General features: G+C 55.4%; 1 protein-coding gene across 1 annotated transcript in view; it reads right to left on the bottom strand.

Annotated features, from left to right (window-relative positions):
• Nphp4 (nephrocystin 4) overlaps positions 1 to 12865 on the bottom strand; it is a 98982-nt gene extending 86117 nt beyond the window's left edge. The window contains exons 1-3 of the mRNA XM_076863423.2: positions 12820 to 12865; positions 12190 to 12362; positions 5698 to 5850 (exon numbers count right to left, since the gene is read on the bottom strand). Coding sequence (XP_076719538.2) covers positions 5698 to 5850; positions 12190 to 12324 — 288 coding nt within the window. The 5' untranslated portion in view covers positions 12325 to 12362; positions 12820 to 12865. The remainder of the gene's footprint in view (positions 1 to 5697; positions 5851 to 12189; positions 12363 to 12819) is intronic.
• Positions 12866 to 13077: the final 212 nt, after the last annotated feature.

Here is a 13077-nt window from a genome sequence, read left to right as displayed (position 1 = left end):
CAGCCTGCAGGGCAGGGGGGGGGCAGCCGGGGAGCAGGTGCCAGACGCGCTTCAGGAGCACACCACAAGCACCAGGGACTATGCCTGAGCCCTCGTGTGCAGCGCCACCCCTGATGGGGAAAGAACAGCGCAGGAGGTCACCCCCCAGAGTCTAGCCGGTGTCAGGGCTTCTCCCACCAGGGGCCGACGCCCAGGCTTCAGACACTTTGCCTCTGCTCAGCACCTTTCAACCCTGGTTATTCCACCCTGCAGTTGCCAACAGGCCTCGGGCCTCCTGGGGAAGAAAGGCTGGCCAGCTGTGCACCTGCGGCAGGGGTGGTGACTCCAGGCAGGACCAGTGGCCTCAGCCCAGGACAGAACAAGCCCTCTACAGATGTACAGGTCTGCTGACCCTCCCCTGCCCCAAGCCCAGCCGACACTCAGTACAGAACTCTCATCCAGACTGCTGCTCTCCCCTCCACACTCCCCCAGGGGCCAAGTTCAGCCTGTCTCAGGAGGTTCGTGACAGTCCACCTGAACTCACTGTGTGCACACCAGAAGGACCCCTGGATTTCTCTAGGTGCTAAGTCTCCCCAGCTCAGAGCCTGACCAAGGTCTTCTATGATGACCCAGAGATCTTGCTAAAAGATGTGGGGGCCTAGGCCAAGTAGAGGCCATTCAAACTGATCTCAGCAGATGTTCCCTTTGTAACCTCTTCATCCCCAACATGCAAGTGGGGGCCTCTGACTCCTGTGTCCCCAGGGCCTGAAGGGACCTGGAGAGAAGCGAGAGGTGAGGCAAATCATCTCCCTGTTCAACACACCTGCTCCCTTCACTCTCTCTGTCTTCCTGCGTCAGTCAATGAAGTGAAGTTACCTGCAGTTAAAACTGATGGAGACGCAGGCTCAGAAGGTGGAGCAGAGCTGCTGGTCGCGTCTGCCAACCCACGGCGTCCGGTATCTGTGTGCACAGCACTCACAGGTGGCACTGAGCTGGCTTCCAGACTGAGCAGGTGTAAGGCTGGGTGAGAGCCACCCCCCAGAGGCAGGGCAGAGGCTGGCCTGCACCCGACTCCCCTATTAACGGGTCATTACCATGGTGTCACCGAGAGAACGTTTACTGTAATCACTGACTGTCAGCCCAGGATAACAGAGAGACACATTCAGACATCAGCCATGAGATATAAATCGCCATTCCATTATCTTTTATTGCAAAACGATGAAATGATGACCACTCATAGCTGACAGGTGGTTGGACTGGGAGAGTCATGTTTCTGCTTCAAAGACTCAGTAAGGTTTATGAAGCCCCACCACCGCACAGCCAAGTCTGCACTATCTCACCTGTATATTTACACCTGTGCACTTCGGTTTTATGAACACTGCACAGCTTCTGTTTTGGCAGTAAAACAAACATTTTAAACTCCGATATGAAGCAACAATCATCTCCTAGCTTAGAGGTCACCTTGCAATTAAGTGCTCCACCTGAAGCAGTGGAGGGCTCAGATAGTGGCTGCTCACTCACCTCCAGCAACCATCACTGGGAGGCTGAAACAGCCCGGAGGACAGGCTCTCAGCCCAGTGGCCAGCCTGGAACCTAAGAGCACATCTTAAGAAGAGGCAGCCGTCCCTGGCAGCCAGCAGGCTGAAAGGCAGTCAAGTTCAGACAGTCCTGTCAGTTCCACTGCTGACTGACAAGGACACACTCTTCCAAAAATCATTTACTGACCATCAGTGTAGGAACGGCTCCACGCTAAAGAACTCATGAGGAAGCTGGAAAACAAAACCCAGCCTTAGCCAAGTTCAAGGTTCACTGGCTCTATAAATGACGGACTGCACAGCCACCGACTGCAAACACTGCTCAGGACCCAGCAGTTCTGAGACTCAGGCAGGAGCCTCCCAAGAGGGAAACCCTGCACAGCTTGAACCACCACCCCATGCCATCATCCCCACGTAGTCACGAGGTCACGCTGACTGCTTCACCTGCACCTTAGAGCCCTGCCTTCCTGGGAAACAGGCTCAGCCAGAATCCCAACAGCACCCCACTGAGACACACCTGGGCCCGTTATTCTAGGGGAATTTAATTAACACCAACGCCACACGTTTTGAGAGAACAGTTCTATGCATCCACTGAAACTGCATGATTAAGCGTTCAAGTCAAGCCCATCCAATTACCCACGGGAGAAGGCCACTCAAGACAGGAGAGACGGCTCCAGTTCACCCTGCATCACCTCCCACTCATCTGCGTTGACAAGCTTCCTCCCTGACAGGATAAACAGATTCATAAATCATTTAAATGCTCCTGTCCTAATGCCTACATCTTCAAAAACATGGACACCACTCGCCTCAGGCCAGTTCTCCATCTCTCACCCACGACAAGACTGAAACTGGGCTCTGCCGATGTGCCTTTAGGAAGAAGCTGCACCAGGCAAGCGACCAGCCCCTGCTGACATGTGCCCTGAAGGCCAGGGAAGAATTGAGCAGAAATCAAACCAGCACCTTCCCAAGAACTCACTTAAAGAGGCACCAGGAGCAGAGCACCTTCAGGAGGACCAATTCCCCACCAACACCTCCCCGGCTTCCACCTGCAGCTCGGCCTCACACCGGGGCTGTTTCCCTGTCCCAGAACCCACGGCTGACCACCCAGCGCCGCTGACACAGCTGAACAGCTCTCCTCCAGGACACACAACCTCAAGATCAAAAGCCAGAAGCTTCCACAGCAAAGGGTCCCAATGATGGCTCCGGCCCTCACCACCCACTGCAGAACAGAGGACCCACCTGGATGGCGCCGCGGTGAGAAACCCTGGTCTACACACATGGGAACTCTGACCCTCTGAGAGCTACGTGGGACCTTGTCCGCATCTGCACACCGGCTCTTGAACCCGGCCTGCAGGCTGAGTGGTCCACCAACCTCTGCTGCGGACCACGGACCACTTCCTGGGCCCTGGGTGTGAAATGCACATGCTTCATGTTCAAGCAGCCCCTGCAAGACACACACTGTCCTCTCTCAACCACAGAGGAGTGGACTCGGGACCTGGGAGTGTGAATAACGTGCCTGGACCCCACAGGGGACAAGCAATAGGGCAGGGCTAGCCCACGTGCATGAGCCAGTGCTCAGCAAAGCACAACTCCTCTGCTCACTTAGAAAAGCAGGGGAGGAGACACAAATCAAGGATGCTCCCAGAGCCTGTATCACGAGCACACAGGACAAAACCCACCACTGACAGTGCTCCATGTCCCCAAACAAGTGGCAGTGCCATCACCATCCAGCCAGACCCAGCACTGGAACACCTCTGGAAATCACCTGTGCGGGCCCCGCTGGAGGTCAGAGGCCCCGGGAGCGTTCCCACTGAGCCAGAGAGGAAGGTGGCCCTCGTGGAGGGGAGCGCTGACGGGCAGCGGGCAAGCCGGGGAGGCTCCTACAGGGACACGGCTTCCTCAGAAGCAAAGCCACAGCTGCTGTGCTATGACCACTCACATGAGGATGTGGCCTCCCCCACCGGCTGCAGGAAGAAAGCCTGAGAGGCAGCGCCTCCCGTCAGGCTGGGGAAGGGCTGGGTTACCCTCGGGCTCCCTGACAGCACCCACTTCTGAAGGGCACCTACAAGGCCTCACTACCTGACCAGCAGGAGCAGCCCAGTCCTGCTGTCCCCTCACTGTCATGGGTGGGGCAGACAACCCATCCCCTGAGGGACCAACAGCCGACCCCTGAAGGGGTCCTGGGCCAGTGCACACTGGACTGAGAAGCCCCAGAGTCCCCACCCTGTGACATTCCTCAAATCAACAGGGGGAAAATAAGCCTGCCACAGGAGGCGGGACCACGGTCAGCTGCAGCATGAACTGGGGGAGAGTTCTGTCATCTCCAAAAGCAAACGTGGAAAACGCAGGCCCCCGGCCAGGGTGGATTGGAAGGCACTTCTTCAGAGGCTAAAGGGGTTACCGATCGTCTCAGAGGAAGCAGCTCTTCCCCGCCGGGGAAGGTCGGAGGAGAGCAGAGCTCCAGCTGGAGCTGACAGGGCTGGGCTGCTCGCCTGGGTCCCCCCAGCAGGGCTGGGAACAAAAACTGGGGTACAGAGCAAAGAGTCCTCCTTACAGAAAGAACACTCCCCCAGGCTCAAGGCCAGAGTTCTCCTGCTGGCAGCTCACTAGCTTCACACCAGGTCACCTGGGCCACTGCAGATGGAGGAACCAGGAAGACCTGGTCAAACCTCAGAACCACCTTTCTCGAAGCCAACAGGACTTCCGCAGCTGCACCCCACAGGCAGGCAGAGGGGGCAGGTGGCCCGCATGCGGCTGCAGAGCGCCCAGGCTGAGGCCACAGCACACACTCAGGCGGTGGAGGGCAGTCCTCCTAGTTACCTAAACTGAGCAGGCCTGCTCTCTGCGCCCTGCACGAAAAGGAAGTCAGAGGAACACAGGCAAAACACCCTGCCAAGCGGCTGTCAGGCGGGATGCTTCCTGGGCCACCACTGGCCTCTGCCGCCCACAGTGGGCACAGCAGCTGGGGATGAGTCAGGGGCGCCGGCACCCGCTCCTGCCTAAGCACACCCGCCCGTCCTGCTGACCTGCGGCCTTCTCCACCCAAGGACACCTCGTCACTGTGGCTCCCTGCACGTCCCCGCCTCCGCCCTGTCCCTGACAGTACTCCCCACTGGTGACCCTGGCCCAACAAGCAGGCTCCTCAGACTCCCCACTTCAGGTGTGAAGCAGCAGCCTGGAGGGAAAGGGCTCGGTCACATGCTGCTTTCTGAGTAAAACCCCAGTGAAGGACCTGCAAGAAGGACTACAGGACCCTGTAAAGGAGGTCACCTAACCAGGGCCACCCCTGCCACACTGGCCTGGCCAGCTAGCCCCAGGGCCTGTCTCGCCCTGCAGGCCCCAGCCCCAGCAGCTCTCCCCCATGGAGACCCATGGTGGCTTCAATCCAATCGCTGTGCTTCCTGCCCTGGGGGTGGCCCAACAGACTGCATGATGGGCGGCCAGGACAGACTGCATGACAGACTGCATGACCCCTCACCCAGCACCTGGAGAGCCACGACCATAGGCAGACAGCCAGTCTCAGAGCTGGTTGGGGACCAGGGGACTCAACCAGTGTCCATTCTAGCCACAGTCTGGAGCCAGGAGCACAGGTCTGGGCCACACTCTGCCACCCTCGACCAGGCACATCACTTCACTAAGTCTCAATTTCACCACCTTAAAGGACAGCAGGAGGCAGCAGTGGCAGATGAGACCACCCATTTCCTTACTTTGTTCCAAGAACCCTGAGACTCCTCACAGGTGATGGGACCCCCGGTCCCCCTGCAAGCTGCTTCCACACCAGAGAGCTTGGAGACAAACTACCGCACCATGCGCTCCCCACCCCTGAACCTGCTGCCCCACACACTCCCCACCCCTGAACCCGCTGCCCCGCGTCCTTCCCACCCCTGACCCGCTGCCCCGCGCCCTTCCCACCCCTGAACCCGCTGCCCCGCGCCCTTCCCACCCCTGAACCCGCTGCCCCGCGCCCTTCCCACCCCTGAACCCGCTGCCCCGCGCCCTTCCCACCCCTGAACCCGCTGCCCCGCGCCCTTCCCACCCCTGAACCCGCTGCCCCGCGCCCTTCCCACCCCTGACCCGCTGCCCCGCGCCCTTCCTTCAGGTGGGCCTGAGATGCACTGGTCCCTTCTGGGCTGGCCCCATTCAGATGCCCTCAGAGCAGCCCCGCCCACTGTCCCAGGCCCACCTCGTCAAAGACGATCCTGGATGGCTGCCTCGAGAGCTGCTGGACCAGCCTCGCTGAGGTTCTCCACGTCCTCCCAAAGAAGTATCGGTAGGTGATGTCAAAGAGAGACACGCGCAGGTGGCATTCAGTCTCCGACAGCACCTCCAGCACAGCCTAGGAGACAGCAGGGAGGAGCCTGAGGAGCCCTGCCAGCCGCGAGCCACCCCACGCCCATGGCGGACACTCTGGATGGCACTGAGCACTCAGCCTCTACCCCACCTGCTGAGCCACAAGCAGCCCAATTTCCTTTCAGGAGCCGCCTCTCTCCCACGGCCACTGGTCTTGGTAGGACTGCAAACCCAGCGCTCAGCCCTCTCCCCAGCCAATTAGGGCACTCAAGTCCCTGGAACAGACGCTGACTTAAGGTGCACCCAGAGCCAAGAGGACATGAGCCAGGGCTGCAGACGCAGACATGTGCCAGGATGCAGGCTTAGAGCTGCTGGCAGCCACTCTGCCACAAGGGGGAGCCAAGAGATAAGAGAGAACAAGTCCAGGTGACTTTATATGAGAACCTAGATCAAACCACACCTGAAGCTTATATAACTGGATTTGTCTGTGATGAGAGGTAGTAAATCACCTCTGTCTAACTTAAGCTTAACATTTCAGATTGATTTGGTTACTCATTTGCAGTCCTCACAGGGCCAGAAGTTCTAAATTCTCAACTTGCCAGAATTATTCTGGGGTGGTATTTTAGTGGAAAAAAACAAAAACAAACAGATCTTCCATGAGTAAGAAATCATAGCTAAATTGCTTGGGGGGAGCTTGATTCTTTTTCTCTTATGAAAGATTAACTTAAAAGTATCTTTGGCTTTGTATGACTCATTTTCACTCATTGATAACAATTTGAAATAAAACCAAGGAGATGAAACCTTTAGATTTTGTGACAGTGTGACTCTACAGTCTCAAGATGACCTAGGAAATTGATGAGGTGAAGATGAGACTATGGAGACTGTTCATATTATGATTCAAAACCACTTTCCATCGTGGCATATAGGCAGCTCAGAGTGGCGGCTCTTTTGGTAGGATTTGTTGTGTCTTGTGAGCAGATCATGTGTCCAGTGTTGGAAGGCAACGGTCACTGCCTATCACCAGTGGATATTTTGAGTCTGGTTCCCTCAGCATTACAGCCCAACCTGTAATCAATAATGAATATTTCTTGATATTTACTGCACAGGACATTTATTTATACTCAATAAATAGTCTTCACAAGAAATCATAGCTGCAAAGACAGAACAAAGCAACCAGGAGACCAGCACTTGCACAGCTCGGCTCAGCCTCAGCGCCCCTGCTCCTGGGAGGCCAGCACGAGGCTCTGCTCCTGCCGGGGACGGTCTCTCTTTCCCTTTGCTCACGGCCATTCATCAGACATCTATTCCGTGCCAAGAACAGGGACACAAGGGACAACCAGGCAGGCAAAGCTGCTGTCCTCACAGGTCCACTGAAGAAAAGACTTCTCTGGCCGGTCAGGAGAACGCCCCTGAGCCAAGCCTGGGGCACCTGAGGAGGACGGACCAGGTCGAGGGACAGCGACACCAGTGCCCTTCAGGGAGGACTGGGGCCTCTCTTCGGCTCTGTGAACCCTAGTTTCCCAGCTTCTACATTCTGCCCTGGCTTCTGCGGCCTCCCTCCCAGGGCAGATCCCACGGCTGGCAAACAGGCTGCCCGTGAAAACATCTCTGAAGGCAAGCCACCACGCAGTCCTGCCTGCCCCTCAGCCCGCCCGGCTCTCACACCCCAGGAGACTGCGCCTCTGCCCTCCTGGTCCCAGGACCAGGGACCAGGCAGCTGGGGCAGCCCCTATCCTAAGGCCACTGAATCATTCCAGCTGGCCAGTCCTAGGCCTGCCTACTCTGCCTCACACACGCCTTCCTGCAGGAACCCCAGGACCGGCTCCCCCTAAGCCGACCAGAACCCCTCACCTCCTGATGGACCCGTGCACGCGGTCACCTTCCTGCCCTCAGGGAACCCTCACAAGCCCTCTATCAGTGACTGTTGTCTCCTGACCCCAGGCCTCACCACGCCTGAGAAGAAACAAAAGCCCAGGGACATTCTCCAATGGTACCTGCAGACTGCAGCAGATGGAGAGGGGAGGAGGCGGGAAGCTGGGAGGCCACAGGAGTGGGCCTCATGGAGCCCACTCAGAAACTGACCTTGCCTCCCAGAGAGGCCAGAAGACACAGAAAGACCCCAAGCAGAAACGGCCCGTTCTGATCCAGGACTCTAAAAAAACGGCGGCTGCTGCCGTGGGGAGAGGTGGAGGCCACAGCCCGCTGCAGACAGGAGGCAGCAGGAAGGGCACTGGCTAGCAGCAAGCGGCCCTCAGGCTGTGTCCTGAAGGAGCAGGGGCAGGCTGGATGCAGAACAGGAGCAGGGAGACAGGAGGGAGAGGGCGGCCAGCTGCCTCGGATGGCCCTGCATTCCCAGGTCCAGTTTGGAGTCCCATGTCCCTAGTGAAGGACGATAGCACACCTTCTGTCTGGGACAACTGGAAGGAGATGGCATCAATTCCAGGGATGGCAAAGACAGGGTGAAGTCTGTGGAAGAGGCCAGCTCAATGCTGTCCTCCCGCTGTGCAAGGCCACTGTTCCACAGAGGCCTCAGCTGCTGCCCCTGCACTGACCTCCTCCCCTCCACACCCAGCCTCCCCTGACCAGGCCACCCAGCCTCTCCAGGCCCTGCCCTGCCTTTCCCCAGGGGCTGTCCAGTTCTCACAGGCTGACTGACCACCATCCCCAAGTGGACAGCAGGCTGTGAGGAGGCAGGAAGGCTGGCTCAGGGCCCAGGCCAGGCCACAGGAGCAGGGCTGAACCCCTGCACCTCCCAGTGGGAGGTCTCCAGTCTCTCCTGCTCCCTCACCCTCCTGCCACCTTCTGGGAAGGTCATTGCTGCCATTGCTGGCCTTGACTTCAGGACCTGAGCATCATCTCTATGTCCCCAGCACCGTTCCAAACAGGTGTCCAATAAATACCAAACTGAACCAAATAGCCATCCCAAGTAATGAAATAATGTCATGGTAAAAATAAACTAGACAGAAGAGTGGGAAAGTGAGAAAAAGATACCAAGATCATCAACAAAGTGCCTGAGCTCGAGGCCAACCCAGCTCCATCCCTAGGCAGGGCTGCTGCCACCCAAAGCCACCAGACTCAGAAGAACTGCAACTGTACACCTGGTGAGGCCCTCTAAGTCACATCTGCCCCCAGTCCTGTCTTCCTGTAACTGCTGTTGGATTCTTAATGTAGAACTGGCTTTGCATTCCTGCAGGGACTCCACGGGACTTGATGTCCATCCATCTGTCTCTCTCTCACGCGAGGTCAGACACCCCAACACAGGACCATGATGTCCGTCCGTCTGTCTCTCACACACGGGGTCTGACACCCCAACACAGGACCATGATGTCCGTCCGTCTGTCTGTCTGTCTCTCACACGGGGTCGGACACCCCAACACAGGCGGTTTGTGCTACTATTCTTGAGCACACTGGTCTGTGTTTTCCCGGGAGTTTCTTAGCTGATCTGGGCATCGCTGGCCGTGCCCTTAGAAAGGCGGTGGGAAGCAGCCCTTGATCCCCTTTTCCCTCGGAGAACCTGTCTGCAATCACCAGCCCTCCTCCCTCTGCCTAACAGACTCTGAGGTGACACATGACGGACTCTGAGGTGACACGGGACAGTCACTCCCTCACTCCTAGCGCTAGGAATCTGTGTTTTCTTTTGTCGCCCCTTTTGAGCAGTCTTTCTTCAGAGTTATCAATTTTACAAACCATCTCAAAGGACCAACTTCTTCCTCTTCTGCTCATTTTGTCTATTCTTGGTCCCCGAATTGATTTCTGCTCAAATATTTACTATTGCCTTATTTCTACTTACGTTATCTTTGATTTGATCTTTTCATCTAGGTTCTTAAAAAGGAAACCATGATCTCATACCTTTCTTTTCTAGGACAGCCGTAAAGAGCTATGAATTTCCCTCAAACAACTGATATAAGCAACACCTCACAAATTGTCACATACTCCCCGATTATTCAGTTCAAATAATTTTCTAATATCCCTATGAATTCCGTTTTTGTTGATGTACTCATTCGTTGATCTTTGTAATGTCCTGCACTCCTCCAGGGTGACTGCGCACACAGTGCGATGCGTGCATGTCCTTTGCTCTTCCGGAGCGACTGTGCACCTGACACGCTGCCCCTTTATTTCTACCACGCCAGCTTCGGCATGTGGGAGCCATGTTGCAGGTGCCACGCAGGAGAGCTGTCCCAGCCAGCCCAGCAGCACGCATTGAAAGGCCAGCCTGCCGTGCTGAGCTTGGCTGGGCCCGGGGAGGTGAAACGGAGAGCTCCCACCAGCTGCCTAATAAGTGGCTCACGGCGCCTCCGAAGTGAAACCCTGGTTTACGCTGAACACCCGCTTCCTGCCCCGGACCGGCATTATGGTCCGTGCCAGGCAACATTCCCATCTGTGGCCACATCTCACTGCACCCTGCTGAAGTCACCGGGGCACCTATGTAAGCCTGTGTCCTTCTGCCTGCCGTAGGTATCCCTGTGTCCTCTACTGTAAGGAGACTTGGCTGTGCTCCTCTTAGAGGACCATACCCCCACGGGTGTTCTGGGGGCCCCAACCTAGGTGCAGACACACTTAGGGCTGCTGCATCTTCTGGACATGATTATCTGATGAAATGCCCCTTTTCATGAGTTGGGTTGTGGCTCACTAGAAAAGCACTTGCCTGGTGGACATGAGGCCCTGGGTTCCACCCAAGAACTGGGGGGGAAAAAGCGTCTTCATCTCTGGCCACAGCTCTTCACCTGGACATCTGGGGTCAGACGTCAGCATGGTCACCAGTATCCTCACGCTCAGTATTTGTGTGGCTTATGCTGTTATACTCCCAGCTTGTCTCTGTCTTGGTGTTTAAATACACTTGTCAAAACACATAATGTGGTCTCAAATCACATCTTTCACATATGACTTAGGATCAGTTATCCCACTTATAGAAATCATTCTACAAATACATGTATACGCTAAAAAAACAACAAAACCAAACTTATTCACTGAAGCATTATCTGTAACAGAAAATGACGGGGAAAGTTCGAAAGTTATATAAACAACGGTTCACCATCAAAGAAATACTATGCAGTTTTACAACAGAGTAAGAAAATTTTCATGTAATAACATGAACAATCTATGAAACATGGATATTTTTTAAAATAGCAAGGTGCTAAGCAAGTTATCATTTAGTAACAGTAAGTTACCATTTAGACTTAAAAATGAAAAAAATACATATTTCCATAAATATATTTTATGGAATAAAATATTTATAAAAGATTTATTCTACTGGCTTAGAATTTCTGGAAAGCTATACCAAAAACAGGTACCACTGGCTATCTTCCTGGGTGGGGACACCACGGGTGACTCACCTTCCCTGCCTATCCTTGTGAATTTTTGAACTTTTGAAAAATAAAGTGAAGAAACAAAATTTCCTTCAAAAAATTCCCAGGAGGAGAAAAGCAAGGCTTTCCTGTGAGGCTGGGGGCAGGGCAGTGGAGTGCCCAGCTGGGTGGAGGCCAGGTGGCCATCAGGGCAGCTGACCGGCTGCTCTGGGGTTCTGCTCCTCTCTGGGATCCAGCAATCGCTGGCACTGGCTTCCCAGGGCCGCGAGGGTGGAACAAATCCACCCAAGAAAAACCCAAAGAAAGAAGCCGTGAGCACGGCAGCCATCCCAGTACTGGACGGCAGACGGCAGACTCCACAAGGGCTTGGAATGAGCGACGAGGATACTGGTGACTTAGCCAGCGGTCCACAGGCCCATACTCAATACTCTGTACTAATGTCACTCCATCAGCTACAAAAGACGACACCTTGGCAGGCCAAACTCAGAAAGCACGCGCTGGCACTACAGGCTGGGTCCTTCTCATGCCGCCCACAGGTCACTACTTGGGCTCACCAACACGTCCACCACACAAGGGTCCTGCAGATGGCAGCACAGGAACACTGACCCACCCAGCAGGTTCCTCGGCAACTGGGGCACAGACTGGCTGTGGAGCCCACAGAACAGGGCCTGAGAGTGCTAACTGCTACCACATATCTACATACTGTGCTCAGACAGGCCACAGCTACCAGGTACCAGGCTCAGCTCCCTGTGCCCTGATTGCCAGGCTGAAATCAGGACACAAGGAAGAACGCACAAGGCCACACATTGAAACAAGTTCACTCAAGAAATATCCAAGGAAGTCAGACTACCTGGGTTTTCAACTGTTCCACTGTGGGCAGAAAGAAACCCCCACCCTGTGTCAAAGGCACCAAGTCACTGACTGTGCTCTGTGCTGATGGGCCACTTCACTTCCCAACACTGCCAAGGCCAGAGTCAGGGGTGTGGTGCTGAGATGCAGCAGGTGAGTGAAAATCAACACGAAACCTGGAAACCTCACCTCAGCCGAGAACACCTGGCGACCAGAGCTGACGGCATTACCTGTTTGACCAGTGGACCCTCGAGCCACTTCAGGACACACTGAAAGGCTGTCGATTCCTTCAACAGCTGCCGTGCTCTCTGGGGGTGGGGAGGGATGAGCGTGCTCTGGGCAAAGATCCTGTGCCAGTCGTTCATTCTGCCCGCCAGACCCTTGCTTGGGCCTCCAGCATGACCTGCTCCATTCGTGGAAGAAGAGAGTCACCAGGGCCCACAGCAAATCTGAGTTTCTGAAAGGAACCTCCACCCCTGAAGCCTACCACACCCCAGTCAGCAGCCTCCACTGCCAGCTTGCAACCATGCTGCCCCCAGGAAATGTGCCCATCTTGACCCAGAGGCCCTCCACCCCCACCATGGACACATCAAAGCACAAACACCCTGGCCTCAGTGACTACTTAGGGACACCACATGCAAGGCTGCTCTGTGCAGCTGCGAAAGCTGAGCAAAGCAAAAGAGCCCCAGGGTGAGTGGCAGCTCAAGCCCGGCCCTACTGTGGACTGTCTTAAAGGGAGCCCAGGCAGCATGACACAATCAGAGCAGAGGGTGCCAGTCTCAAGTGGCCAGAGCCCAACTGGGAGCAGTTACCTGAAGACATAGGTCAAAAGAGGAAAGGCTGGGCACAGTGGCACATACCTGAAATGCCAGCAATCAGGAGACTGAGGCAGAAGGACAGCACACTCCAGGACACGCTGGGCAATGTAGAAACACCCTGTCTTAAAAAACGAAAATTAAAATTAATAAGAGGTGGGTGCAGTGGTGCACACCTGTAATCCCAGTGGCTCAGGAGGCTGAGGCAGGAGGATCCTAAGTCCAAAGCCAGCCTCATCAAAAGCAAGGCGCTAAGCAACTCAGTGAGACCCTGTCTCTAAATAAAATACAAAAAAGGGCTGA

This window comes from Callospermophilus lateralis, chromosome 7, assembly GCF_048772815.1.
Source record: "Callospermophilus lateralis isolate mCalLat2 chromosome 7, mCalLat2.hap1, whole genome shotgun sequence".
NCBI classification, from domain to species: Eukaryota; Metazoa; Chordata; class Mammalia; order Rodentia; family Sciuridae; genus Callospermophilus; species Callospermophilus lateralis.
Note: the sequence above shows the minus strand (reverse complement) of the source record. Positions and strands in the feature narration are given on the sequence as shown.